The 27,173-nt window shown below is 46.2% G+C and overlaps 1 protein-coding gene across 5 annotated transcripts in view; it reads right to left on the bottom strand.

The window, feature by feature from the left end:
- Window positions 1-27,173, bottom strand: part of FRMD4A (FERM domain containing 4A) — a 306,449-nt gene that overhangs the window by 11,624 nt on the left and 267,652 nt on the right. For all 5 annotated transcript variants that reach the window (XM_068168119.1, XM_068168108.1, XM_068168113.1 and 2 more), the window contains exons 13-20: window positions 25,387-25,525; window positions 18,997-19,138; window positions 10,133-10,266; window positions 6,801-6,923; window positions 3,476-3,704; window positions 2,270-2,326; window positions 1,550-1,787; window positions 967-1,131 (exon numbers count right to left, since the gene is read on the bottom strand). In XM_068168119.1, coding sequence (XP_068024220.1) covers window positions 967-1,131; window positions 1,550-1,787; window positions 2,270-2,326; window positions 3,476-3,704; window positions 6,801-6,923; window positions 10,133-10,266; window positions 18,997-19,138; window positions 25,387-25,525 — 1,227 coding nt within the window. The remainder of the gene's footprint in view (window positions 1-966; window positions 1,132-1,549; window positions 1,788-2,269; window positions 2,327-3,475; window positions 3,705-6,800; window positions 6,924-10,132; window positions 10,267-18,996; window positions 19,139-25,386; window positions 25,526-27,173) is intronic.

Here is a 27,173-nt window from a genome sequence, read left to right as displayed (position 1 = left end):
AGGGCATGCAGTTCATGAATGAGCCAGACTGAACAACGGTTGTTTCAAAGACCCAAAGGGACCCTACCCAGCCAAGGCCACCTCTCAAGCACTGTGCCAGGTTCATTTCTCACACTGCTCAGCTCCAGTGTTAAAAACATCACACTTTTGAAAGGGAGTACCTCAAGTACTCCCAGCCAAAAACTGCTAACAAGCTTTACCCAGGGCCTTGTCTCTGCCCAAGGCAGATGTGTTGGCATGACTCTTGATTTATAGGGAGCTAGCTGATGTTAGCACTACCCCTTAGAGCTGGACACCCAACAGCACGCAGCTTTGGCTCAGCTCTGCTTCCCACAGTGTCCATGGAGTTTGCCATGAAAGCAAAACAGCAATGAAGCTGAGCAGCTTGTAGAGATCCTGTTGAAAACTGGAGTCATACTGGGCCACAAACATCAGATCACCTCCCTTACACTTCTCATCTCTTTTCCTCTGTCAGCTCTGGGCTTATTCCAGGGCTGCCTGGATCCTCACATGGATTGCTTTATACAGGCTCTCCACATAAGATCACATGTGCAAACACTTTATCACTGAGGGAGAAATCACACTACCCAACATTGTGCATCACATGGGAAAAAAACACGTTATCTTCAGCTGGATCCGTGGAGGAATTTACTGCAGAATTTAGCAGCAGGACCACATCCCTTTAAAAAGTAGCATGAGGTTTGTAGTACCTACAAACAATCTCTGAGATGAAAGGTCCCAAGCGGGAAGAAGAGTTGGATTACTTTGAGGGAGAGATACGGGGCAGGATCATATTTATCTGAAGTGATTTCAGGATCTCATTTCAGGAGACATGAGCCTCTCGGGTGAACAGGACTGGCTTGTGTCCTCTGCTGAGGAGGGCATTAATTCGTATCCCAGGGGAAAGCTCAAGCCAAGAGTGTTCATGTCAAGGCAAACAAGGTGAGCCTGGAGCTGGGCACTTACCGCGTGGAGTGGACGTAGTGCGGGCTGCGTACCCGTAGGTCGGGCGTGGAGGGCATGCTGGACTGGGAGTTCCAGTGTGGAAGGCTCCGGATGGGGCTGTTCTGCAGCGAGCTGCTCCCTCCCGCCTCAGCGCAGCTCCCGGTGCTGGGGAACCGCTTGTGACTGCTGCGGAGCAAACACCCTGCTTCAGTTCTTGGGAAGGAATTTGGGGAAGGGGCTCCTACACCTCCTTCCAGATGTCAGGCATTTGCCTGTGATCTTGCCAGGGTGAGTAGGAGTTGGGTCAGCTGCTGCTCTCAGCTGCATCTCAGAACTTACACTTCTGCAGTAGCCAGAGGTCAAGGCCAAGGCTTGTAAAAACCCTCATGATTTACCATCCTTCTTTGTTCTTTTTTTAAATAACACTGAGAGACAAATCTGCAGTTGTGTGGCTGCAGCCTACTTTTATGATGTGCTTACTGGCCAAAACACCTACAAGTCTCCTTTTGGTAAGGGATAACTTTGTAAATTTTGAATGGGCTTACACCCATCCCTCCCGAAAGCAGAGGATATCTGTGATGGAGCTCCGCGATAGCTGGCTTACCTGGAGTGACTGTGTGAAGAGCGTTTCTTGACTTTCTCATAGGGTTCATCCAAAGATGACTCGCTCCACATCTTGGGTTTGATGGGGGACTTGTCATAGTCATTGCGGTGGTAATGCATTTGGCGGAGGCCTTCAAGTGACTGGGGAGGAGGAGGCCTGTTGTGCAAGGGTGGCCGGGGAGGGAGTCCTTTGTGTGGGGACTGCAGAGGGGATATTGTGCTGGTGACCTGAGAATCTTCTGTGAAGATAAGAAGGGAGAGAGGTGACATCTGTGAGATACCTCCAATGGAGGAACAGCCCCAGGGAACATCATCAAGCCTCCAGCGCCTGCTTCCTTACCCCACTTTCCCTGGTTGCATTCATGAGCATTGTGAAGACCCAACTTTCAGAACTACTCTGGCTGACATTCCTATTTTGTGAGGGAATGGCCAGCAAGAGTGTGTGATGCATTAAAACACTTGAAACCTTAAGAGAAAATAAGAGGGCATTCTGGGACTGTCTTTTGAAAGAATTCAGAGCAGTAACCTCAGCAATACTCACTGCTCCAAGCCTCATGTCTGACTACAAAGTGGAGTCAGGGGAAACCAAGTGTTTTTGCTGCTGAGATGTTTGAATGGATTACTACACAGAACAGTTCCTCCATTTTGAGTGTCAATCAGGCGTTCACACACCCCTCCCTGTTTCCTTCCTGCCCTCTAAAACATGCAGCAGCCAACATACCATCCTCGAGAACAAGGGCATCTGAGAGGGAGCTGTCTTCACTGGCAATGTTTCCTTCTAGAAGGGAGAAAACACAAAGAAGGTCAGATGGTCCTGAGAATCTCAGTGATGGAGTGCTGAACTGCACTGTGATCTTTGTCCTCTGAGTCTTGGCTTTAAGCAGTCACCCACATCTTCCTCCTCACATTGCTGAGGCAAGATTCCTATAAACAACTGAGTCAGCCCACTCTCAGTCTTGGAGGGCCGAGCTGCAGGCCAGGGCTCTCAGGCCTTTCAAGGAGCTGCTAACTCTTCAATTAACAGGGATTCGGACTGAGTGACAACAGAGGGCTGAGATTCCCAGAGGATGCAAAATGGCAGGGTGCCATTAGCAAGATTTATATCTGGGGTCTTAAGAACTCTGGGTTTGATTTCTGTCTTCTTAAAATGACCATCCTGCTGCTAACTAAAGGCCTACAGGTTTGTGTAATTGAGGGAAACGCTTTCTGAGCATCCTCCTTAGCAGCAGGAGAAGCTCTCATGTCCTTGGTGTGCACACGTTTGAGCTACCTCCCCCATCCTGTGTCCTCAGGGCTGTCTGTCATCCATGACTGTGGTGCAACTTGGAACCCAGGTCATAAATATAGGATCTCTAATCTCAGTTCCTGCTACAAAGGCACAGAGAAAAGCTCTGCAAGTCAAAGGGAAACGGCAAAATCAGCAAAGGAGAAAGAACCACAGCAGAAAGTTAATGGATTTCATGAGAAACCAATCAACAACCCAGTAAACCATAAAGTGCCCTGAGAATTACATTGTGAAAAAAGAAAACGAAAGCAAGCACTTGAACACGGCAATGATGTGCTACCACTTTGATTTTACAGCTGCCTTTCAGCTGGAGAGCTCACCCCAATCTGCTAACATTAATTACATTTGTAAAGCAGCACTCGGGAGGAGACGATAACAGAGCAGTTTTATAGGTGAACAAAGGACGCACAGCCTGCTCTCCCGACACACTCAGCATCTACAGTGTGACGGGGCTCCTAATGCTGTGAACCAGCACATCCTCGCCGCATAGCACGTGGCCCAGATGCCCATCTGACAACACCCATGGAGTCCTCCCAGCAGGAGGGCAGACGACGGTGGGAAAATCTGTGCCTCAAGGCAAGGATTTGGCTCGCTGCCCTCCACAGGCCATTCCATGATGCCATGGCACCAAGTGCCACTTACCATCTATGATCAGGGAGGCTCTCTGGGTCGGCTTCTTTCCAGATTTGATGCGGTACTCATTGATGGCGTTTTCGATCTCCTGCAGTTTCTTCAGGGCGTTCAGGTAGGATGTCTTCCTCTGCTTCTTCAGCTTTTTGCTGACATTTGGGTCGCTCGCCAAGCGCCGAGCAGCCTCTGTGATCTGGGACTGAATGGCAAACTCTCTCTCCAGGCGCTCCAGCTCTGCCTCCTGAGGAAAGGCAAACAGATTCTGGCTGCCACCAAAATCTCCTGGTCCAGCTGTATGAAAGCTTCCCCTGAACCTGGGCTAGAGGCTTGTAGGCAAGGCTCTCCATCAGCAAAACATCCACAATCATGCTGCTCCCTTCATCTCAAGGCCTCCCTGAGCATACCCACCTCACCTTAATTAGCTCATGAGTGACTGGACACACAGCTGGTGGAAGAGATGACTCATAAAAAGAGGACATGCATGTTTCAACCTTAATTCTGCTACTCTGTTTAGCTTTTTATGAAGTTCAGTATGGCCTAGCTCAATGGTGCTCTACGGCTGACACTTCCATTCTTTCACACCCATCTGGGGGCAACATCTGCCTCCCATCTGCTCCTTCTCCCAGTTTCTTATCTCCATATTTGAGCCCCATTTGGTATCAGTGCTATGCATTGATGCAACATCTTTAACCTTCTTGACAGGTTCAGTTGGCACCCCCCAAACTTTGGGGTAAAAAAGGCCAAAGATAGGCCCTTCATCCCTGGTATATGGACATCAAACCCAAGGGAGAGTAAGGGCTGAGGTAATTACGGGCTGCTGCAACTGAGTGCACCAGAAAATGGTCTTCTTGAGGCAGGAAGGTCATTTCAGAGCAAGCAATGTGTAACAGCAAGGATGAGTATCTTGAACATTAGCCCTTACATGGTCTTAGCCAAGTTTGCAAATGCAACCAAGTGTTACCCTGAAATCTAACTACTGATGTTTAGTTATTGTCCCAAGTCAAGGGATTTAGGCCAATCTATGCCAATGCAGAAGTTGATACAGAGCTTCTTGATCTGTACCAGGACCCCAGGCTGTGAGCTTCAAAGGTCCTTGCTAATCTGCAATGGATGTGGCTACCTTCCCCAGCTCAATGCATTTCTTGGGAGTTACTCTGCTAGAAAGGGGGAAACAGTACCTTACGCATTAGGGAAAAAAAATGACAAGCTTTTTGACTTTCAGGGAATGGTGGGAGTTCAGGTCATGAGCACTGGTAGCCATATATTCAGGGAGATCCCCATTATGCAAACTCAAATCCTTTCTCTTTGTTTAGCAGCAGTGAATGCTGCTGGAACTGATGCTGTGGGAATTAATCAGACTGAAGTCATTCTCTGAAGTTTCTGTTCTGGGCTTCTGGCTTAAAAAGTAAAATCCCTTTATTGTCAGTGGTGAGTCAGCATTGCCTTAAAACTGTAATTATAATTTCCCTCACTTTACTGAAGGTTGAGCCCACCCCCCACATTTTTAACAGATTCCTTTTTCTTTGAAGCGTTTATAAGCTCAATCAGTGCCAAACCTATTAAAAGTGAATTTAATGCCATGGAGCTTTAAAGCCTGGAACTTGATTTGCTGCATTCTGGTAAAATCCTTTCCAGAGTCAGGAATTCCAGACCAGGTAGAGGTGATACCAACAAATACAACAGGACCCTTCCCTGCAAGTCTTCTTCTGACAAAACTCTTACTAAATGAATGGTAAACTTGATGTGAGCTGTCATTTCAGGCCTTCACAAGTTCAGTTCTAAATCATTCACTATATCTTAGAAAAAAAAAAGTAATTTCTCTCCTGGCCATAATTGTCTATTTTCTTCCAGTGAGGCCCCTGTAAATAAAGCCTCAGAAAATGAGGGCTATCACCTGCCTTCAGATGGAAGTGTCTTGCTTCAGATGCTTGTCATAGTTGGTAATAACAGTTCTGAGTTTACGTGACTGAGGGAGTATTTCACCTTTTGTTTTCAATTCAGTTTCTGGCACTTGCTGAAAAGCACAAGAAAATCATTGCTGGCCTCACTAAACGCTCTCAAACTGGCAGCCAAATGAACGCAGCTCAACACCATTCTTCGGGAACAGAAATTTATGGTTTTCAACAGAGTCTTCAAGTTTGACAGATGAAAAGGGAGGTATAGAAAGGCTGAGTCAGCCTTTTGGATTGGTGATGCCAAAAGGCAGAGTGTCTGCAGTGAGGAGGAGCTGCTTTACCTTTGTGCTCTCCTCACCCAACCTCGCCACTGGAGTCTTGTAGCAGTAAGGTCTGAGGAGGCTGCAGATCAGGTTATAACCGAGCAGCCAACAGACTGCAGGGGTTTTAGGAGTAACTCAGCTAAGCCATGCTTCCCTTTGAAAAGCTTAATTAAATGTGCTAGTTCATGAATATTTGACTTCAGTGGAATTCCTCTCCCAGGCTCCATTGAGAACAAAAACTAAAGAGCTCTAGCTGTTTATGTTTTTTCAGCAAAAGGAAAGTGCCAACAAAACGACAAACAGTTAATTCCCTGGCCGAACCGAGCCTTAAACCACACGGTCACACCAGCTTCAGTCTCTCCTCTTAGGAAAATAAAAAGGAAACTCGAGACTGGAATACACACAAGTGTCTTGAGACAAATGTGTCTCTGCAGACAATAGCTGTTCTGTGAATCCGGTCCCGCCTTACAGCTGCTGCAGGCCTGTTTTCACAGCCACGGTTCAGGGCACTGACCCAGCTCATTGTGGGAGCAAGGGAAGAGAACAAACACTCCCTGGCAAACTTAGAAAAACATAATTCCAGCTCCCCATAGGTAGGGATGAAGGCTCTTTTGTTTGAGGACTGAGGAGCAAAATTCTTTCATCTTGCTCTTGCAGTGCTCAGATGGATATTTGTGATGCTTTTCTCCCTGGTTAGGGCAGATCTGAATTTGTATTGCTGCTGAAACGGAAAACAAAAGGCTGTTTGCAATAACAGCACAGGGCAGCAGCAGGCCTCATGTGGCTCAAGAGGCTCCTGATTTGCTCCCTACTCACACAAGTCACAGAGCACTTGGACTGCCATGGTCGAATCGGTCATTCAGGCTATTTCTGTTACCTGTAGCAAAGTCAGAGTTGACCCGTGAGAGTTTAACCTTTACTCTGCGAGTCTGAGCTAAGGGCAGCAACTCTCTCACTGCTTCCCTGTTATAATCAATATTAAAAGAAGGCACCATGACCAACTATAGCCATTTGAAGCAAAAATGACTGTAGGACTGATGGTTCCTGTAAGATGCCTGGTGGATCTCTTAAAGACTTGAGATGGGGACAGGGGACTGGAAGGGAAGGGCACAGCCTTACCTCTCCCTTAGGCAGGATTTTCTGCTCATCCAGTTTAAAGGCAGTTCCTATTCTTCTCCTTACAATAGGTGGCTCCTCCCCAGGATCTAGGGGGTATTCTCGTGGCAACTTTCCTGTGAGCTCCTGTAAGCAGAAAATGCTGTTAGTGATCTGGGAAATCCTGCAGCAGAGCGCAGCACAACACTGCTTTTGAACTGTGACCGTGACATGACAGGCCTTCATTAACAACAACACATCGAGTTCAGCCAGCTGACAAACATACAGGAGGGAGCCCAGCCCTGCCAACATGTCCCAGGACCTGACACTGAGGGTGGGGAGCTTTTCTTTCACCTATACATGAATTTTGTAGCCTGGCCAGGCTAGGTCTCTGGTTGGTGGCCATCCCTAGGGTATTGAGGCCTGGGGATGAAAAGACTGCAGCACATATCCTTTCAACTCTGCTGCAGCATGAGCAGGAAAGAGCTTCTGTCTGCTGAGCTACTTTTGGGAGTGGGGTGAGCAGATCTGAGAGCCTTCATGCAGGATGCAGGTCTGCTGAGTCAGAAAGCCTCACTGGCTACAGCCCTGCAGGTTATGACCTGCACAGAAAAACATTTCCACCTGATTCATGATGTGTCTGAGAAGAATGCAGTGCAAATGGTCACTAAAAGCAGTTCCTGGTACCTCGTTACCTGTCTGATAACACTTCATGTATCAGAGCCCCTTCCCAGTGACGTCATGGGCAGCTTTGGAACAATATTAAACGATGCCTTGTCAGACTGATGGGGTTATTTGCAAAGACTTGTTCAAAATCTGAAGCAAACCTCACAGAACTGAGGAATAACTGGAACACAGGAGGCAGCGAGTGCCACTGCTGATGTTAATGCTGTGGGTTTTTTTCCCTGGACTACACCATACAGCCACAAATATCTGAATTGAAGGCATTCAAATGACTACAGAAGAAGGCAGGAGCCTCACTACCAGCACAGCCTGGCTCCTTGTACTCAAAAGTCTCCCAGTGAAAGACAAAAGGCTTTTGTGTTCCTTAGCATCAGCCTCGAGAGAATCCAGCTGGCAGAGGAACCTAAATCATCTGAATCCCAAAGAACAGCAGCTGACCTTAACGCAAGTGTGCAGCTCAGGCCCCTGCCTGCCTTGGCCTCTCCCCCTGCTCCCTAATGGGGTTTTTCTTTCTACTCTTTTCAGGTCATTAGGAAACGAGGATCTGGCCTTTTCAAATCTTTCCTTTAAGCAATTCCCAGCAAAACCGGTTTGCGCACAGCTCTGAGCTGATGTGCACAACTCCTTTCTGCAAGAGGCACTGTTGCAATGTCCCCCAGCCAGCCTTGTTGGGTTATTTCAGCTTCTCTTCCAAAATGCCTTCCTTCTAGTGAGATGTGGCTTTAAGCACAGCATTGACACACAGACTCCTGTATCCTTTCCTCAGAGAAACAAGGATATTTTCTTTATAACCCATAACTTAATATGAAGCATGGCAGTGAGGAAAGAGTTAATATCTTCTGTAAAATGCCTAAGATTGAAATTAATGTAGGCTACTGCCTCCACAAGCTGCTGAAAAGTATTCACAGGCATGGTACTGAAATGTAGTCTAAATTAATAAGTAACTGGAGTAGTGATGGCCTGAAGTAACCTGATGCCACTATTAGGAATGGCTCTGGCCATGCTTATTTGATTATGCCCCCACTTTTAACCCTTTTTTCCTCTCCTGGTTTCATGCCTTTTCCCTCTGTTTTGGCCATTCCCATGCCAAAGCAGAAAGGATGAAGGGCAGCCTGACAGGAAATACTTCAAACTACAGGCTGTTGATGGATGAGCTGTAGGGTTGCAAGATGGGGTCAGATTTCAAGTGTCCATCAACTACCTCTCTTGGATCACCCTTGGAAAGCATGAACACTTTCCACCAGCTCTTAAGGTGCTGACAGATGGGCTCTGGTCAGCCTTGCTGCAGCACATTAAGGAGGTATTACTCCTTACCACCAGCTCCATGGCCCTGTGGGAGCTTTTGACTGCATCCCAGTTGCTTGCAAAGTGCCTGAGGCCACACTGCAGACTGGGCTGGGGTTAAAGGGAAGGTGCTGGGTTGTGAGCTCCTGCAACTGTCACAGGGACATCTTCCCTTGCATATGATGCTGTTGCAAGGCATTAGTCATCAGCAGTCAGGCAGTGTTAGTTAGCTTCAGGTGGTGAGTTTCTCCACGATGAGCCCTCCAGACCTTGTCCATCAGTCCCCAAAGAGTGTGTGACTGCTTCCTGCAGATGAGCTTTGGACTCAAAGGGACTTATCCAGTCTGATCCCTGGAACCTTTATCAGCGCAAGTTGTTTGCTGAAGGCAGCCAGAACCAAAAGGATTGCTTAGGTGGAGTAAAGGATGGGAATTGGGGCAGCAGAGATTTCTGCTGATGTTCCACAACTCATGCTCCCTGGTGCTAAAACTATGGATTCACTTGAACAAGTTGCAGTGAGAACTGCATCAGTCACCTATTTTCCCCATTTCTGTCAAAAGCAAGATACCCAACAAATATCAAGGAACAACTGGAAGATGTAGGTGCCACTGCCTACACCCAACTTCCTACTGTGTCACACATCATGATTTGTTATTAAATTCAGATTTCCATGTCTAGTAAACAAAGGAGGATTGCTGAATGACCTGAGTGTATGCTGCTGCTAATCTCTGCCCATCTGCAGCAGGGCTGTGATTTCCCCAGACATTAAATTGTTCTCTAAACTGGTCTCCTTGTGTACTCCAAGAGTGAACTGGCAAATAAGTGCGATGGTTAGATGAGTTCCTGAGCTGTCCTACATGTTCTGAAAAGACCACAGTGGTTCCTCTTTGCAAGGTCTGCCACCACACTGCCATTCCTGTCCATCAGTGTCAGAGCTTATTGGATGAAGGAAGTGAACATGGAACAGATGAGACCTTATCTGCTGTATGTAAGAACATGCTGGCAGAAGAAGAGTATGTAAGGTCAGGCCTGCTCCAAGATCAAAGTGTAAAAGTCTGGCGTTTTTTTCACTAGTGAAGTCAAAAGCTGTGTATTCCCTCTGAAACCTGGCTGAATGCACCTTGCACATGCTTTCAAACCGCTGACGTGGATGCTGAGCACCATCCTAGCCCCAAGCCAACTTGGTACCCTCCCCTTTGTGAGGGAAATGAGATTGCAGTCTGGAGTTGAAAGAATTGGACCTTCCCGAGGCTTTGTACCATGAGCTTTGTAAAAGATGACTATGGAAGGCATCTCTTCTCTTGACTCCTCACCACCTTCAAACAACCAGCATATTATAGCAATGCAAGCAGCAAAGTGTCACAGGTCATAGAATGTCCATTGCCTACCGCTTCTCGAAGGCACAGCTTCTTCAGCTCTTCCAAGCGCTGGCGCAGTGTCTCTTCCAAAGCTTCTTGCCTGGATTTCAGCGCAGCCAGCATATCTTTCTTGGCAGACTGAGAACTATCTGACTCTTGGGAACCTATCAATAAACAATGATTTCATTAGGCCAGCTGACAGCAGAGTACACATCTGGAGTGCCTGTAATTTTACCAAAGCCTGGCTGCAGTCCTTCCAAAGAGAAATCAGACTGTGACATAAAGCAGGTGTTACCCAGTCATGTTTGTTTACAGCAACTTCTTAATGTTTCAGCTAACAGAGGGAGACTGGACAGTGGGGCACACAAAGCCATTTGCGATCATTATCCAGAAAAATGAACACAACAAAATTATTCATGTAAAGAGCCTAGAAAGAAAGTTCTCAATAGCAAAACCATTGCAGTTTATGAAGCCCTGGAGATGCATTTTTTGGAAATTAAGATTAAGAGAAACCATTTAAGAATACAGCCTACTTCTTAAGAACTGCAAGCATCCTAGTAGCAAGCATTTAATTCATTCCACTTACAGTGCCTGTAATGGCACAAAATTAGCTAGCAAGATCCCTGTAAGAGACACCAAATTGACATCAACCCGCAGGTCCTTCTGGGATAGAGGTATTTCTCACAAAGATGCAGGTCAGGATATTTAAACAGGATGTCCAAATGCCTTGACTTCTCCAGTGGCAATCACTCAGCAACTTCTACTTAATTGTCCATACATAAAGTCAAGACTCTGTTGCTCAGATGTCACGATAACATTTGTAACTTCAGCTCTTTAAGGGAACTTATTGATGGGGCTCCTGATTTTATTTTGTTTTGTGATGGTGCATCACCCTCCTTAATACACCTCTGGGTGGGATGAGTTTGTAGTGAAGTCACTTTACTCCCATCACCTTGTTTGCATATGCTGAATGCCTCCTTTCATCACCAAGTAAGGACATAAGGATTATGGCCACACTGTGCATTGAAAAGTAAGCTCAGGAAGGTGTGAATGCCACCTCCATGTGTTTTTAACTCATATTGCTTACTGTTGTTCAGCTACAGCTATAGTTTAAAGCATCCACCTTAAGCTTATGGAAAGCTAAGCTCTGGTATCTGTGGTGGATTCAGCAGCAGCATCCCATTTCTGTCCATAGATGACAACAAGAGCTACAGCTCCACACACAGCCCCGGAGCTCAGCCTAAGCCTGCATCTGATTCCTTTTTAATAAACTCTGCAGTGGGTTTTAAGCTGGGCTGAGCAGCAAAGGGGTTGTTGTTGCAGAAATATCTAAGTGGTCTAAGGTATCAGAGATGCCTTCCATGGGGTGGTGGATATGATACAGGACCCTGTGAGACCTCTTTTGGACTGTCAATGGGATACTCTAACCCACCTAAAATTCCACCAGACACCTACATTCAGATACTTGGATTGTGTCTGGTGATTTGCAAGGACATCTTGCATTGTACTGTAGATTTATACCTACCACAAAGCCTTGAACTCCTATTCTCAGTGGTCCCAACACCCATTGCCCCAGGGTGACTCTGGGGTGACCATCTGCCCCTCTAGAGCAATGGTACTGAGATATCGAACCTTTATTATCTGCAGGAATCATCTACAACAGGATGCTACAAGGAATTTTCTGTGTACCTGTAGGATGGGGGTGAAAGGGGGTTTCTAGATACATTTGTAGTTTGGTCTCCAAGTGTACCATGAAAACACTCAGCCCAAGGAGGTTTGAAATGTTGCTGTGGTTTCACAGAGCTTTGGAACAAACCTGAGAACAACTCTTTGTTTTGGCAGCAAAACAGAGTGAAATCTGTACTTTCAGCTTCATCTTTCATTGCTGCTATTTCAACAGACCATTAAAGCTAAACTGAAGGAGGATTGAGGCAAACTGCTGTGAAATAATTTTGCATTGGCCCAGGGGAAGCAGAGAAGCCCACAGATCCTTTCTATTTTCTGCAGTTTTCATACAGGAAGACAGCTGGCATTTATTCTGTGAAACACCACCCCACTTTTTCATACCTTTTATTGGACTGTCATGGAGCAGGGGAGGTGGAAGAAGAGCTCTCTAGAAGTCATCTAGGTGGAGCATCATTATACAAAGGAGGACAACCTCATGGTAAGATGTCTGTTTAGTTGCTGTAGTTTATAGAATGGCTTGGGTTGGAAGGGGCCTCTAAAGGTCATCTAGTCTAACCTCCCTGCAGTAAGCAGGGACATCCTCAACTAGATCAGGTTTCCCAGAGTCCTGTCAAGCCTGACCTTGAATATCTCCAGGAAGGGGGCCTCAATCTCCTCCTTGGGCAATCTGTTCCCCCCTCATGGTAAAGAACTTGTTCCTAACATCAAATCTAAATCTACTCTTGTCTAGTTTCAAACCATTGCCCCTCATCCCATCACTGCAGGCCTTTGTAAACAGTCCCTCTGCCGCCTTCATGTAGGCTGCAGGTACTGGCTGCAGGAAGGCTGCTCTTAGGTCTCCCCAGAGCCTTCTCTTCTCCAGGCTGAACAATCCCAGCTCCCTCAGCCTTAGTTATCCTAATTTCATTTGTCTTTGCCCTTAGAGAGTAACATAACTCAATTCTGCAAACACATCTGTGCTACAAGAACTTGATTGGATCTCCTAGAGGAGCCTTGTTTTTGCACTGGCAGGGAGAGCCCTCTCTAGCATTTAGTAATTCGTAATAGTAATCCTGTTGAGCAGTTGCTAGCAAAAGCTGAACTGCTCAGTTTCTTCACTGAATTGCCAACAAACTGCTGAGTCTCAGTAAAAAAGTTGCTCGTGGTTCCAACAGATGTTTCAACACTGTTTTTTTTCCTCTTGTATGACAATTTTAATGACCTGTGCTTTCCTTTCAACTGCTCTTCTGCTTTCCTTCCTCTCTCTGCTCCCTACCTCCACACCAGCCTCAGATTTATTTTTAAAAGCAACTCATTTTTGCACTGCAGGTTTCCACAGCAGCTACAAAGATGCTCAAACATTTCACAGCACAGGAATAGCCTAAACGCTGGCCAGGCGCCCGTGCTGATTCGGGCAGCGCTGACAAGAAGGAAACTAACAGCTTCTGGCTGAGCTGGTACGGACCCAAATCAAGCACAGACAGCTCAAGGCATCTGCTCCAGCTGTGCTCACCCTCTGTGAGAATCACACTGGTCTCCACCCTGAGAGGGTGGAAGTGTCCACTGAGTGTACATCTTGCCATTGTTTTTCACCCCTCCCTGAAAGCAAAGGAATTGGGGAAGATCTGGAAGCACACTGTCACATTCTGAGTTAAGCAATGGAATTACTGCTGAAACCAAAGTTATCTTTCCTTGGCACTTAAGCACCAGCTCAAATTAAACTTTTCCAAGTACATCACAAACTCTTCTAGAGTAGTGAGGCTTCAAACACCTGGGGACAGGTTACTCAGTTTATGGCTTGTGATGCTGATTTTTTTAGCTTGACCATACCTGACTAGGACGATCCCTTGGGCATACTGTAGGAGTTACTTGTTTCTTCAGATCTTCCTGAAGTTTCTCCTTCAGAAATGGTTCTGTTCTACCTGGGGTTTTAAATTTATTTATTTAAAAGCTGAGTCCTATTTTGCGTGTATTATTAGATTTTTATGGGCTGGTTCTCTGCTTGTTCTCACAGGTGAATAGCAAATGGAAACTTGATCAGTCAAGACAATCACACCCATGCAAGATGCTTGTGAAGGAGCAGAGAACAGTGCTTTGTATTGCTGGGGTGCCTATCCCTGTCATTATAGACTCTTTCCTTCACATTTGTATTAATCCAGCCTTGAGCAAGTCTGTGGCCAGACCCACTTCTAAACCCAGGGGCAACTGACCCAAAAATGTCAGAACAAATCAAAAGACCATAGAAACAACCAAAGAAATAATCAAAGACTAGCACAATCCAAACCAATCAAGCAGATACTACCTTAAATTTGTCCTATTAAATGTGATACTCACTGAGTCATGGCTGCCCAGTACCATCCAAAGGGGAGCATCAACACTGATGAAAGATCAGTCCTAACATGATGCAACAGCCTCCCAGTCAACCATTTCTTTCTCAGGTATTTTCTCTCCCACAATTAGAGCTAATTCCTAATGCAGTAAGCAGGAGGACTATTGCTGAAATATGTAATTTCTTTGTATGAATTTTGAACCTTTCTGTGGAAACTGTTATTATTATTCAGCCTTCTTCCCATTTGCTGTGCAAAGATTTACCAAACTCCTCATTTTAACACACATTTCTGTAGAACCATTTGATGTCCCTAAAAATAAGAGGGCTGTGAAAGCACACTTGGTGGAAAGCAAAAGGCCTTTGTTAGGCACCAGGAGCTTGCTAAATTGGGGCCTGGTTTTATAGCTGATAGTGCTGGTTTAGTTTCAAGACTAAGGCAGTCATACACATCCTTTCCTCCTTGGCATATAGGATGAGATCTTGGTGATCTGAACACCCACTTAATATCCTACTACTGTGTGGATACTCTGCTTGTCTCCTTCACATGTGGCCTCTCTGTCCCCTGATAGGCAGGAGAACATGACCTGTGAAATGGGAAGAGAACATAGTCCTCCCTGCCCAACTCAATCCTACAGCAGAATTCATGGCTGAGCTTCTTCCTCAGAGCTGGCGGGCTGGTTTCTGATCTCTCCGATACTGGTAAGGTCAAGACGTTCTTAGTGATGTTGATGGCGACATGAAGCCTGGAGGTTTTTAAGGCCAGGCTGGATGGGGCTCTGAGCTACCTGATCTAGTGTGAGTTGTCCCTGTTCATGGCAGGGGGGTTGGAACTAGATGATGCTTGAGGTCCCTTCCAACCCTAACGATTCTATGATTCTAAGCAAGTGAGTCACCCCACCAAAGAATCTGACCAAGGTGATGTGATGTGCCTGTGCACACCTGCAGGGGCTCTTGGCTACAAGCATCAGCCTCAAGACAAGCTTTGTTCTATAGCTTGTCAAAAGGGATGACAACAGCAATGCAAGCCACTGTTTTTGAGTGGAAAACCCTAACAGTGACTCACTGTTTGTCTCCATTTCCTCCACTATTGTAGCAGAGTGAAGCCAGCTTGGAAAAGAGACAGAAAGATGAAACCAAGCAGGGAGGATAGATGTGATGCTGAGGAGCAGACAGAACCATGGCTTGAAGAAAGGAGATTCAACAAGGCAGCTGAGCAGTAGTGTGGCAATAGCATGCAGGCAACTCTTCTCTCATTTTGTGAGCCTTCTGCTCCAGCAAAAACACATCTAAATATGGCAAACTCTTCACACTACATCTGGCTGCTGGCTCCAGCTTGCTGGCATTTGGTTGAGGTCCCCATGGAAGACTGTCCCCTGAGCAGGGGAGGGGAGGTGTCCCCCCCACATCCTTCATGCCAGAACCTGGGCTGACTCACTGCACCAGGATGTCAGCACACAACAGCCAGCAAGCCCAGCCAGCTGCTTTCTCTTGTCTCTGCCAGACAAGTAGGAAATCCTCTGTGGTGCGCAGGAGCCCAGCTGGAGCTGCACCTCACAGGATGTGCTAAGAGATTCTGTGGGCAACTCGTCTTCACCAGCCCCATGCTCGGAGGCCATGCTGGAGGCTGTCAGGGTGCTGTTTATCTGCTCCAGCACCAGCCAGGGTGGTCCAGCTGGAATATGGAGTGCTGGGGGCCAGGGGACCATCTGGCTGGGCTCTCTTGTGGCATTTTCAAATGTGAACAGGCCCCTGAACAGGAAACCTCCATTACTGATGAAGGAATGGGGCTCAGGGAAGCAGAAGCTCCTCAAACACATCTGCAGAGCTAAAGCAGAGGTGCTCCTCTGTGGCCTCTCCTCTGCCCACTGAGATGAAGAAGTCAGTCTGGGGTTCAGCCCAGCAATAACCCAGTAGTAATGAGACTCCTTGATAGCTACAAGACTTCCAGAGCTCTTAGGGCACAGGCTGCTCTGAAGAACAAATCCACCTTACATGTAACCTGATTTTGATACAATAATTATCTCTACTGGCTTTGATTATGGTTCATGCCAGTATGGAAGCAGAGCTTTTATACCTGGGCACATCTTGCCCCCCATGCCCAGGGATGGCCTAGAGATCTCGAGCAGAAAATCCCTGAGCTAAATCCCAGCAGTCCTATTTTGGAGGCCCTTTCAGAGCACAAATGAGGTCAAAAGTTAAAGAGTGATCTTGTCATAAATGCACTTGGAACCATCAAATATAAAACTTACAACTCTGCAGTGGGCATAGATTGAGATCAAGGGCCTGGGAATTCTGGAGGAGCTTATGCAATTGGCCCTGAATTCTGTGGCCACAGAGAAATCACTGTCCCTGTATAAGACTCCACTTCCATGCTGTTGTGTCTTGAGGCTCTAAGTGACGGGGGGCAGTGACTGCTTTGCATTGCACAGCAGGATCTTGGCCAGACAATATGACAGCTGGAACCAACAACTAATATTTCCTTGTAGCCTTGCTGCAAACCCAGGGGAGACAGGCCAGCTTTGGTGTGCTCCTCATGGTGCTGACAGCCCCTTCAGTGGAGGGAGATGGAGAGGAAATGGCTACAAGTAATTTCCAAGAAAAAACGGACAGAGAACAGTAGGAAAGTGGGGACAGAGATTCAGCTCTGCCTTTGTGATTTTTGAGTCATTTGGGGTATTTATAGCCAGGAAATCTACTGTGGCCACTTAATCATTTGCACTTATTCTCTCCAGTGTGCAGGCTGTACTGTGATAACTCATCATTGTTGTGACTGTGTGCTGATAATCTTCGGACAATGGGAGGAAATGCAAAGGCCAGGACAGAGCCAACGACTGTGCCCAGCAGGATAGGCAGTATGACAAGGCTGTGTCACCTCTGCCAGTCAGGCTTGAGGGAAAGGGGACTTGGAGCAGAGGGGTCTGGGTGACTGTGTGGAAGCAATTCAGGGTTTTGAGTTCCTCTGACATCCACTCTCTACACTTCCCTCCCTCCAGACGTGTGCTCACAGCTGCTGGAAGGCACATGGTGGCAGCTTGCCTTAGCATTTTGTGAAGACCCCATCCTCATAGCTGGTAGGGCCTAAAGAAAGCTCTGAACACAGGAACATGAAGGGGGCCATGCTTGCCTAGCTCACCAGCAGCACCTTGACCAAAACTGAGGTTCACACAGTCCATGTAGACCAACCCACCTATCCAGGCCTCAGTTGGTCAATGGCCTTTGCATGGCTCTAGTCAGTAATGTAATTCTCTGAGCCTGTAAATCCCATGATCACCCAGAAGGGATTTGAGCAGGGAACAAAAAAATACAGAAATAAAAGCATGGAAAGCTCCTGGTTTGGGGTTTCCACCTGCATAATCTTGGTAAGTGCCATCCTTACAAAAGCTTTTATGGGCCTAATTTTCTGCTGGCTTTCACCTGACTGTTGCTCTCCCAGTGTAAGAGCAGAGGCAGACACCCCCGTGGTTTGTTTGTTTGTTTTTCCCAGGAAGGCTAAAAGTCAGTGTATTAACATGAAAACAGGATTACTACCAAGTAACTCTTGAAAACTTGGAAGTAGTGCCCAGGAGGCTGAAATCTTGAAGTGACCTTAATAACTTCCTTAGGGTACTTAATGTTATTTACTTTCCAGCAGGAGTGCTGGAAAAATTCTAAACAAACAAAGAGCTCCAGCAACCCAACGCCAGCCCTGAAGCTGCTCAGCAATTGCAACTCCCTGAGCCATGGGAGGCACAGACAGTGGATTGTATACTCCATCAGGAGGACCTAAGGAGCAGAAAGGCATCTCTGTTTGCAGGCAAGCCAAGGAAATGCACAGCAGGCTGCTCCAGAGCCCTGTGAGCATTGCACATTTTAACCCCTTGCTGGACATTTTCCATGTAGGAAACGGTGTCTTTTATAAGACTTAAAGGATGCAGTGATGCAATGCTGAATACTACACCAGTGTGGGTTCAGTTTCAAAGCATTTATTCCCTTGTCCAGCATAGGAAAATTATTCTCTGGTGTACACAACTGGTTTTGGTAAATTGATACAACAGAGGACAATTAATTGACTGGAACTGTTATTATCTTGATATAAGCAACTCTGCCCTCCTGAAGAGCTTCTCATCTGAGCAGCTTCAAACTCTTTGTGAACTATCAATCTAGAATCACATTCAGCGCTGTTTGACACACAGTTTGGCTTGTTCAGACTGACAGAAGAGTTTCAAAGAAATACAGAAGAGTTCCTAACTCCCCTTCCCTGGTCTGATGGTCTAGCTCTTCTCCACATCAACTCTTGGGTCTCTTTCACAGATTATGTCTATTATGTCTTCCTCACAGCAGGAAGGTGCTCTAAGCCACAAAAGAAACCTCTTGGTCCCCACACTAGTATGCTGGAGAGTGCTAGCAAAGCGCTCTTTTGAGCCTGGGACACCAGGCAAATTCTAGCAACACAAAGGCAAGGCAGATGCACACCCTGTGAAGAAGCCACTCTGCCTGAACACTGCTGAGGGATATCCCCAATTCCCAGTCTCAGTTTCCCTAGAGAGCTGCATTGGCTGAATGCTTCCTCAATGCTGGGTGGAGCCCCTTCACAAATGCATTTGCCTTAGGACCAGCTGGGTAACAAGGTGTGATTATGACAGGAAGTGTGAAGAGAGACCAGATCTCAGCTGGGAAGTGAGAGGTTGGAGATGGCATCCTGGGGCCAAAGAGGACATGAGCAGGAGTAATGAGAGTGAGGGGAAACTGCTGCCTGTGTTGTTTGTGGGGCAACATGCTGAAAGACTAACACCTGGACAGACAGAAAACCTAAAGGGAAGTGACTTTCAGTTTTGCTTTGCACTTTCTGGCTGCCCCCCACTATACCAAGATCACAGCACTGCCCACCATATTCTCTCCAGTTACAGAATAAAGGACCTACCTGATGAGAGAAGACTCCCACTGCTGCCACTGATAATTTTGCCTTTACTCCCCATGTTGGCCAGCTTTGAGGTCTTGAGTGTTCCAGTTTCAGTCAGGTCAATCGCAATCTCACTCAGGCTTCTTGCAGCATGAATCTTGGACTGCACATGGACACAGGAGTTAGTAATGATGTGACAACTCTTTAAAGCTCACAGAAGAAAAAAAGCCCTTTTTCTGTGGGAGGAAACAGACCTCCACAGCAAACGTGGATTATTTTACATGAATAGAAGCAATCTGGCACAGTATTCACTGCTGCACTTTTCACATTCTCAATTAGGTGCACTCCTGACATCACTTCCTGTTGTTTGTTATTTTCTCTGCTTTGCCATGGATGTTTTCCCCCTCTTAAACTATGTATGGAGCTACTGAGTTACCACATACAACAAGAAACCTTCAAAAATGCCAACATTGTAAACTGCAAAGCCCGAAGGCTAAAGACCATCTCTAGCACCTAAAGGAAACCAAGCCTCTCCAAACCAAGCCTCTCCAAACCTGCAATGAGCTTTGGGCCAAGACAGAGTGAGGACATAGTTTAAACAGGCTGTCATGAGGACCTGGAAGAAAATCCTGGCAGGAAAACATCTCCAGGGTAACAAGCAACATGCAATGCCCCTGCTGTGAGTGACATCTTCGAAGCATTAGCATTACTCCAGTAAGAAGCCACTGTCAGCCCCAGGTCAGTAACTGGTCACACTAACACAAGTAGTCACTTGTACACCACCAAATGTCAACAGTCTAGGCATCTCCAAGGGAAAGTAAACATGCATACTGCATGAACTTGTCTTAGGAAGGGACGAGCTGACTTCCCAAGATGTCTTTTCTCCATTGGTTATGGAAGGATTTGAGACAAGAAGATGCCCAGAAAGTTCAGGTGACATAACCCAAGACCTTTGTCTTTATTGAGCAGTGAGCGCAGATGTGGTTTGCCCAAAGAGCTAACAAGGAAGAAAACATGCAGGACAAGGGGATTAACAACACTGAGCAATGAAAGGAGAACAGTTGCTGTTTGCAGGATTGGGCTCACTCATTCCTAGTGGCTGCCTTGCCTCTGCAAGACAAATCCTACCATGAGCAGCTCACCATCTCTCTATCTCCAGTCCATTCTCTGACAGCATCTCATAGGCATTTAACATGAACAAGAGAATCAAAAATATTGATCAAAGTTGCTGGAGATGGCCCATCATCTAGACCCCCAGCACCACCAGGAAGATGTACCCTACATATGAGGGTGTCTTTCAGTCCTTCTTCTGACCCGTACAGCCTTAGGATTACCTTAAAATTACAACTGCCACATCACAACAACCCTCTCTAGTCCTCTTATTTGTGACTGGGGTCATCTCCAAGCACTTCACAAAAAAATATACAGAAACTTTTCATTAAGCCATTGTGGAATAATCTGTCCACATGGAAAATTTCCTCCCGCCTCTTCTGAACTAATGCTTGTGCTCTGAGCTCTATTTAATGTATTGGTTGTTGAATTCACTTCAGGTAACAAGGCATGCTAATAAGAAGGGAACTGATAAGCATGAAGAAGCTCATTGTCTAACATGGCACACAGAGATGGCTGCTATTTTATCACTGACCTGAATATTGGCTTCTTGCTTGCTGACCCCCATATGAGCTCCTTAGTCACAGATGGAGGAGTTTGGAGCTCAGTCCATCATCCAAATCTCAGAAGTCCTGTGCTACTGAGCTCTAATTAGCCTGGCTTTGCAGGGACACTGACCTGCAATTTCTATTTTCTAGCACCCAGAGAGTTGTTGGGACACAGTGCTGAGGCTCTCCAGCTGCACAAAGACTTCTGTCGAACTGGATGATGAAGTCCCAATTCACCTGAGCTTTCACCTCTGCACCTCAAGGCCAGAAGAGAATCTCAGCTCTAGTCATGCAGTTAGGTGATGGGCACATAATTACAGTGCTAACAAATCAGAAGCTGATTGATGTCATGTACCAAGGAGTTTTCTGTTCCCACTAGAACTAACACAAGATGGGAGTACAAAGAATGCTTGCCATGATGGGATTTTCAGTGTTTTTTCACATCCTTAGGAAGCAGAAATTATTTTAACAAGAGCTTAGGCTGAAATGATGGCTGAATGCTCACCACATTTTCACTTTCAGCTCTGCTACTGATTTGCTGTGGGGCTCTGGGCAAGCCACTTAACTTTAAGTTCTTTGTGATCCTCTGCCTCTGCACATCAGTGAAATAATAAGGGCAGTAAAACATCTCCCTGCTACACACTGTGTTTTTAAGATTAGTTTAAGACTCCACATGATGACCTCATGGGGAGAGCCTCATATGAAAACCACCCTCAGAAGTATTACCATCATTTAATATTCTTGAGTATTTAGTCTCCATCACTGCCATTCAGAGGTACTCAAATGCCTCACAAGCTTATTTGCACAACAACCCCAAGAACAGGATATGTGCTCTCACTCATTTGAGTGCAGAGGCTGAACTACCTGCCAAGGTATCAGAGCATATCAGGCACCCACCACTGACACTGTTACAACCAGTTACTTCTCATTTCCAGCAGCTCCTCCCCAAAATCAGCCCCAGAAGGATAGCACTCTTTTATATTCTTTTACCTGCTGTTTCTGGTCAGAAATAAGGTCTGTGAAATAAGTTCTCCAGATAGCTTTAGCTCTGGGTGAAGAGGAAAGTAACTTTTTACCTAACAAGATTTCCTGCTGCTGTAATCTTGATAAGGAGCCTGAGCATAATCTGCTGTCTTGCTGCAACATGAGATCTTTGGAGGTAACAAGTCTTCAGGCTGCTGCTGTCTGCAGGTGTACATCTGCCGCATGACCCTACATTTATGTAGGGTTACGTGTACCTTGTGTACCCCAGGAACTGCCTTACTAATCAGCCACAGTATCTGCCTAACCTAATAGACTGAGTCCTTGCAGTAGATGTCTAGGAAGAGGACGAATCCCAACTCTGGACCCGCATATCCTGCCCTCCTGCTCTGTGAGGTAGTGGTATTCCTGTATTTGTAGGACAGTTACAGTGAGAAGCTCTGTAGTTTATTTCCATTCATACTCAGACTGCAAATCAGGGCATGCTCTGGCTCTACCTGTCTGACAAGGCACCAACCAAAACGCTGAGCAAAGGCACTGCAGTGGAATGGTGGTGTGGCCCTGGCCAGCAGGCCAAGCCAGCAGTGCATGGAAGTGTGCCCTGCATACGGCAAATGAAGAAATGATAAAAGGCCAAAGCCTGTCATCTCTGGAGGTGGGAGAGAGGAAAAACTAACCAGACGGGAGCAGATGGGATCAGCAAGGCAGAGCAAGCTTCCTCCACAAAGGGTACAAACCAAACTTGCCAAAGCTGTAGGAGAAGGTTTTAGATCCCATCGTAGTTGTGCTAAACAGTGGGGATGGAACATCTCCTGAAAGGAACAGGGTTAACTTTCCATGCTGCTCAACATCTGCTGCCTCTGTTCCCTACAGCAATGCCAATCATCATCGGGTGGTCTTGTGCTTTGGACAGCCACTCATCAACGGCAGGAATCAGACCAACAGTGTATTTCACACAGGCCACTGAGCAGCAGCCTGGGCTAGACTCTGCACTGACAGCACAATGGTGGAAGGCTGGATTACACCCCATTAGCACTCCCTCGGGCCCTGCCTCCCTTCAGGCTCACAAATTCTAAAGCACTTAGCACAGACCTGCCAAGTCTCATTTACATGGAGGAAGACTGGCTCATTCATGAGTCATTTCAAAGCATGGGGCCAAACTGATCCGCAGTGTTGTTCTGACAGGGTCAGAGGATAAAGAAAAATCCATCAGTGAAAAGCAAGAGTAGACAGACACTAGGGATGAATTTACCCCTCTTGCTTACAGTGATGGGGCTTTGCTGCAGGTGATTTTTTTTAAACCCTTGGCCTATTTTCCACTGGCTCATTCAGTAAAAAAGCCTTGCACTTGGAGGAACGTGCTGCTGGAAATTCCCACAAAATGGGACTTCTCAAGGCTTCTAGGGCAAATGTTTGATTGACTCAGTGCAGTCAACAGAGCAAAGACATGCCTTGAAGTCCTGCTACCTGTGTCTCCTGAAAAAAGTGAAGCTGACAAGAGTTCTGCCTGCTGACACGTTCATCACTTGGAAAGCTGGGGATCTTTTCAGTCTCCACGTTATGCTTCGATTGCAGGGAGACATAGGTCAGCAGGGAGCAAGATGCTAGGAACTCATGAGCTGGCAGGAGCTCCTAAAATAAGGCTGCAAAGACTTAGGCTGAGACCTCACTTCCTTGCAAAACAGTCAAGACCAAGGCAAAGTTGATTTTATTTATTTTTACAATCAGGTGAAGGAGGTTTTCCAGTGGAGCTGTGCAAAAGGTACGGATCCAAGCGGTGCCCAGTTATAGGAGCAGCACAGAGTCCAAGCTTGCTTTGTCATTATGTCCTATCTCTTGCCATCTAATCTACATCACTGGAGTAAAGGCTTAGCTAATGTGAACTCCAGCAGGCTTTTTCTTCTAGGTTTGTTTTTATTTTTCTTTCTTTCGTCAAAACTATATGAAATGCCAAGTTTGGACATGAAAGGAAGGAATACCTAAATTTTCCTTTGAAGCTGGGGATTCAGCTGAAGTAGGGGCTAAGATTTAAGGGGATGCAAACCCATGAGACCTGAAACTCAAATAAATGTTTGTCTAAGCCCTTGAAAGCTAAAACAAAGACGTTTCTCTAGAATATATTTTAGCGGTTTCCAAAAGCAATGAACATCCGAGTACAGCGTCCTGAAGTGACCAGCAGGATGAATTGAACAGATCAATTAAAACAGATTCATCTATCAATCTTGACAGTATCATGTCAAAGATGAGGACAACAGACTAAAATACCAGCTCCCTTAAGAGAAAGGGACAAATATTTGTATGCCTTAACTTCAAAGCCTCAGTGTGACCACTGGGATTATTGTGACAAAGCACAATGACATGGTCACAGACACGACAGGTTGACAAACGAGGGCTGGAGAGGTGGTGCTATCTGTAGGAGCGTGAGAGAAGAGATCAAATTGAAACACAATCTGACAACAACAAAAGACGTCTCTAAAGGGAAGTCCTGGGCATTTAAGAGACCCAATTTCTTCCCAAAGAAATGGGAGGAGGAGGGAATCTCATTTTGTTTGTTCACTGCTTGTGACCTAAATACCTTGCAGGTAGATCAGCAAATCCATCTGGCTAAAAGTAAAAAACTCCCCAAACTTCTGCTTGTTTGATGAGTTGTTTTTGTTGAGAGAAAGTCAGAGAGGGATGTGCATTGTCTTGGTGGTGCTGAGCAGAGAAGGGGGACAAGAAAGCATTACTTGGTATCAAGTGTGTGTGCAATTTTGTCCAGCTAGCACTTAGGCAGGGGTGGGAAGTTAGTTTTTTACCTACATTCAATATAGGTGACAGCAAATAAGATGAATGCTGGGTTTTTTTGCATTAGATGGGACATGGTCAAAGTGAGTGTAGCCATGTGTTCTGTCCAAGGTATCTGGAGGTTTTACCCACTTCACAATAAAGTCACGAGGATCCTGATGGGGAAAGCAATGTCAGAAGGGTTTAGAGCGAGCTGGACTAAGAGCACACTGATGGCCTTTCAAATGATTTCAGCAAGCCAGTTCATTTCATTTAACTGGCATAAAAATGACACAGCAGAGAAAAGCAGGAAAAAGAAATATTTTTTTGCCAGTTTAGTGGGCTGAATTGAAAGTACCTGATAGGGCTAGGGCCTGTGCAAGGGAGAGAGCACTGACTGAAAATGCAGGCAGTGCTTTCAGCAGTAGCCTGATGTTTAGATTGTTTCACCCATTTGTACATTCCTGCCACCCTACCAGAGATGGGAGGCAATGCAGGCAGCTCTGTAAGAAGGTATCCACTCAATACAGACTCTGTCTTCTCTGTAAAGTTGTACATCAACATGGTCACATGGAGAGAGGTGTCTGCATGAGAAGTGTCTCTTCTGTCTCAAAGCGATCTCAGAGTGATCAAAGTGATCTCCTGTTGCTTTGAGTATGCCTAAAATTACGGTCGATGAAAGGAATTGGAGGGAGAACACACACTCCTCTGGTTTCAAGGTGGTTTCTTTTGTGTACCGAGTGGCCCTTTGTGCAGCACTAGATCAAGACCACAGTTCATGCAACCTTTTCCTCAATCCTCACTCCCATCGACAAGAATTTGATATAAATACCCTAATTCTGGCCAAAGCCAGCAGATATTTTGAGTCAGTTTGCCATTTTTTTTTTATCTCGGGTGGAAAGAGGGCAGGAAAGGAGTCACCATCTCAACCTGAGCTTGCTGGGACTGTGGGGAGTGAGAAGGACTCACCCACTGCAACACTCACTTCAACTTCCAACATGCTTACCTTGCTTTGCTTTCTGTCCAGGTAGAACTGATGTTGGCTAATGGCCATAGCCCAGATAGACTTTATTAGTGCTGGACAGGCGTACCACGTATGCACAGCAATGCCACTATGCCCAAAAGTCCTCCTGGTCACAGATGCCCTGGAGAGGAGAAAAGAATTGATAGAATGCACTGGGCTTACATCGAAGTTTCTTCATATGATTTTCTGTGGCAGAACCTATCACAGACTCCACAGTAAAAGCTGCTGTCTTTACTGCACAAACCCTTGTGCAAACCGGAAAAAAAAGATGCATAGAGAACAGCAATCAAGCCAGGAGAGCATTTATTTTAAAGAGCTCCTCAAGCTGGCAAACTCCAGAGGACTAATAGTAAAGGTCAACCAGTTTGTCCAGTTCACAATGTATTCCTGGGTTTGACTGAGCTGATGCTGACCCGCCACATATCACAGGGGAGTCACCAATGCCAAAGCATGTGTGAATCCTCTGCCTCATCACATGCCCAAACACCTAAGGCCAAACCCTCACACTCTTCACTGCCTCTGGCTTTGGATGGCCTCTCACACATGTTAGGACCCAGGTGACAACTAAAGATCTACAGGATCAATAGTTGCTTCAGCGAATGTGGAAGAACCTCTTCAAGTACCTTGATTTTTCTCACTTGTAAACAGATATAGCAGGACCTGCCACATGGTATGGGAAAGGGGAGTTGTGAGGCTCAGAGAGAGCTGTGTAAGTGCCCTGGAGACAAGAATGTTACTCAGTGATTAGCTGAATGAAAATAAAACCAGGAAAAATAAGAGCTAAATGCTTCCTCCCTGGGACTCCCCATTGTCCTCAAGTATTAGCAAAACCCACAGGATAGGTTTCACCATGCTTTCACAGCTGTACAAAACTGCTTGGTTATTCCTCTTTACCCCTCACCTCTAACTGCACCAGTACACACAGGTGCTCTGCTCTGCGGAACCCCTGTCACTGCAGGGACGTAGCACTGGCTGGAGTAAACCAAACAGAGCCCCAAATAAATGAGGTCCTCTACTACAGTCTGTTAAGAAGAGTGTTGTAGTGAAATATTATGAAGGGAATGTGAACATAGTCACAGTGTCTAGCTCAGAAATGTGACATTTTTGTTACAGCCTTTCACAGGGGGATATGGATGGTGGAAAGGGACTACTACTACCAGACAGCCTGGGGAGCAGGGTATGCTACAGAGGGGCTGCCACAGTCCATGGCCAGCAAGCACTCTATATGGTGTAGATGTGGAGGCGACACTGCATGACAGCCCACAAGCTCTACTGTGCAGTGCAAGGGATGGTTGATGCTTACCAGCACTTGGAAGCCCTCAAGCCTGCTAAAGCAGTGATTCTCCACTTTGCCCAAGCCACCTCTCCTTGGGTGCCTGTGGGCTACTGCCCTGACCAAAATTGGAAACAAATGTGTGGAGGAGGACACAGGGTAAGAGAAAGTTGTGACAGAACCAAGAGTGAAAGAATAGTAAAACCCTGCAGCACAATGAGAATGGCTGGCCAAGTTTAGCCTGGGAGAGGGCTGACAGGTCTTGTGTCAGGGTCTTTCCAGTGCTGCAAAACACGTTCAAAGTTAAATTGTGAAACTACAAATTGGAGTGAAATTTGTCTGGAAAACAGCTGCAGTCAATGCAAACAAGGTCTGAGACAACTGAGATCTCTTATTTCGATGCTATCCTGTGCTGAATCCTTTCCAAGTGAATCCTTTGCAAGTGAAGCAGAAGCCCTTGTCCTACCATGAGTATTGTTCTTGTAAGAAAACTGTC

The sequence above is a fragment of the Melanerpes formicivorus genome, unplaced genomic scaffold, assembly GCF_026170545.1.
Source record: "Melanerpes formicivorus ecotype bairdi unplaced genomic scaffold, bMelFor1.0.p_v2 SCAF_3, whole genome shotgun sequence".
In the NCBI taxonomy this organism is placed as follows: Eukaryota; Metazoa; Chordata; class Aves; order Piciformes; family Picidae; genus Melanerpes; species Melanerpes formicivorus.
Note: the sequence above shows the minus strand (reverse complement) of the source record. Positions and strands in the feature narration are given on the sequence as shown.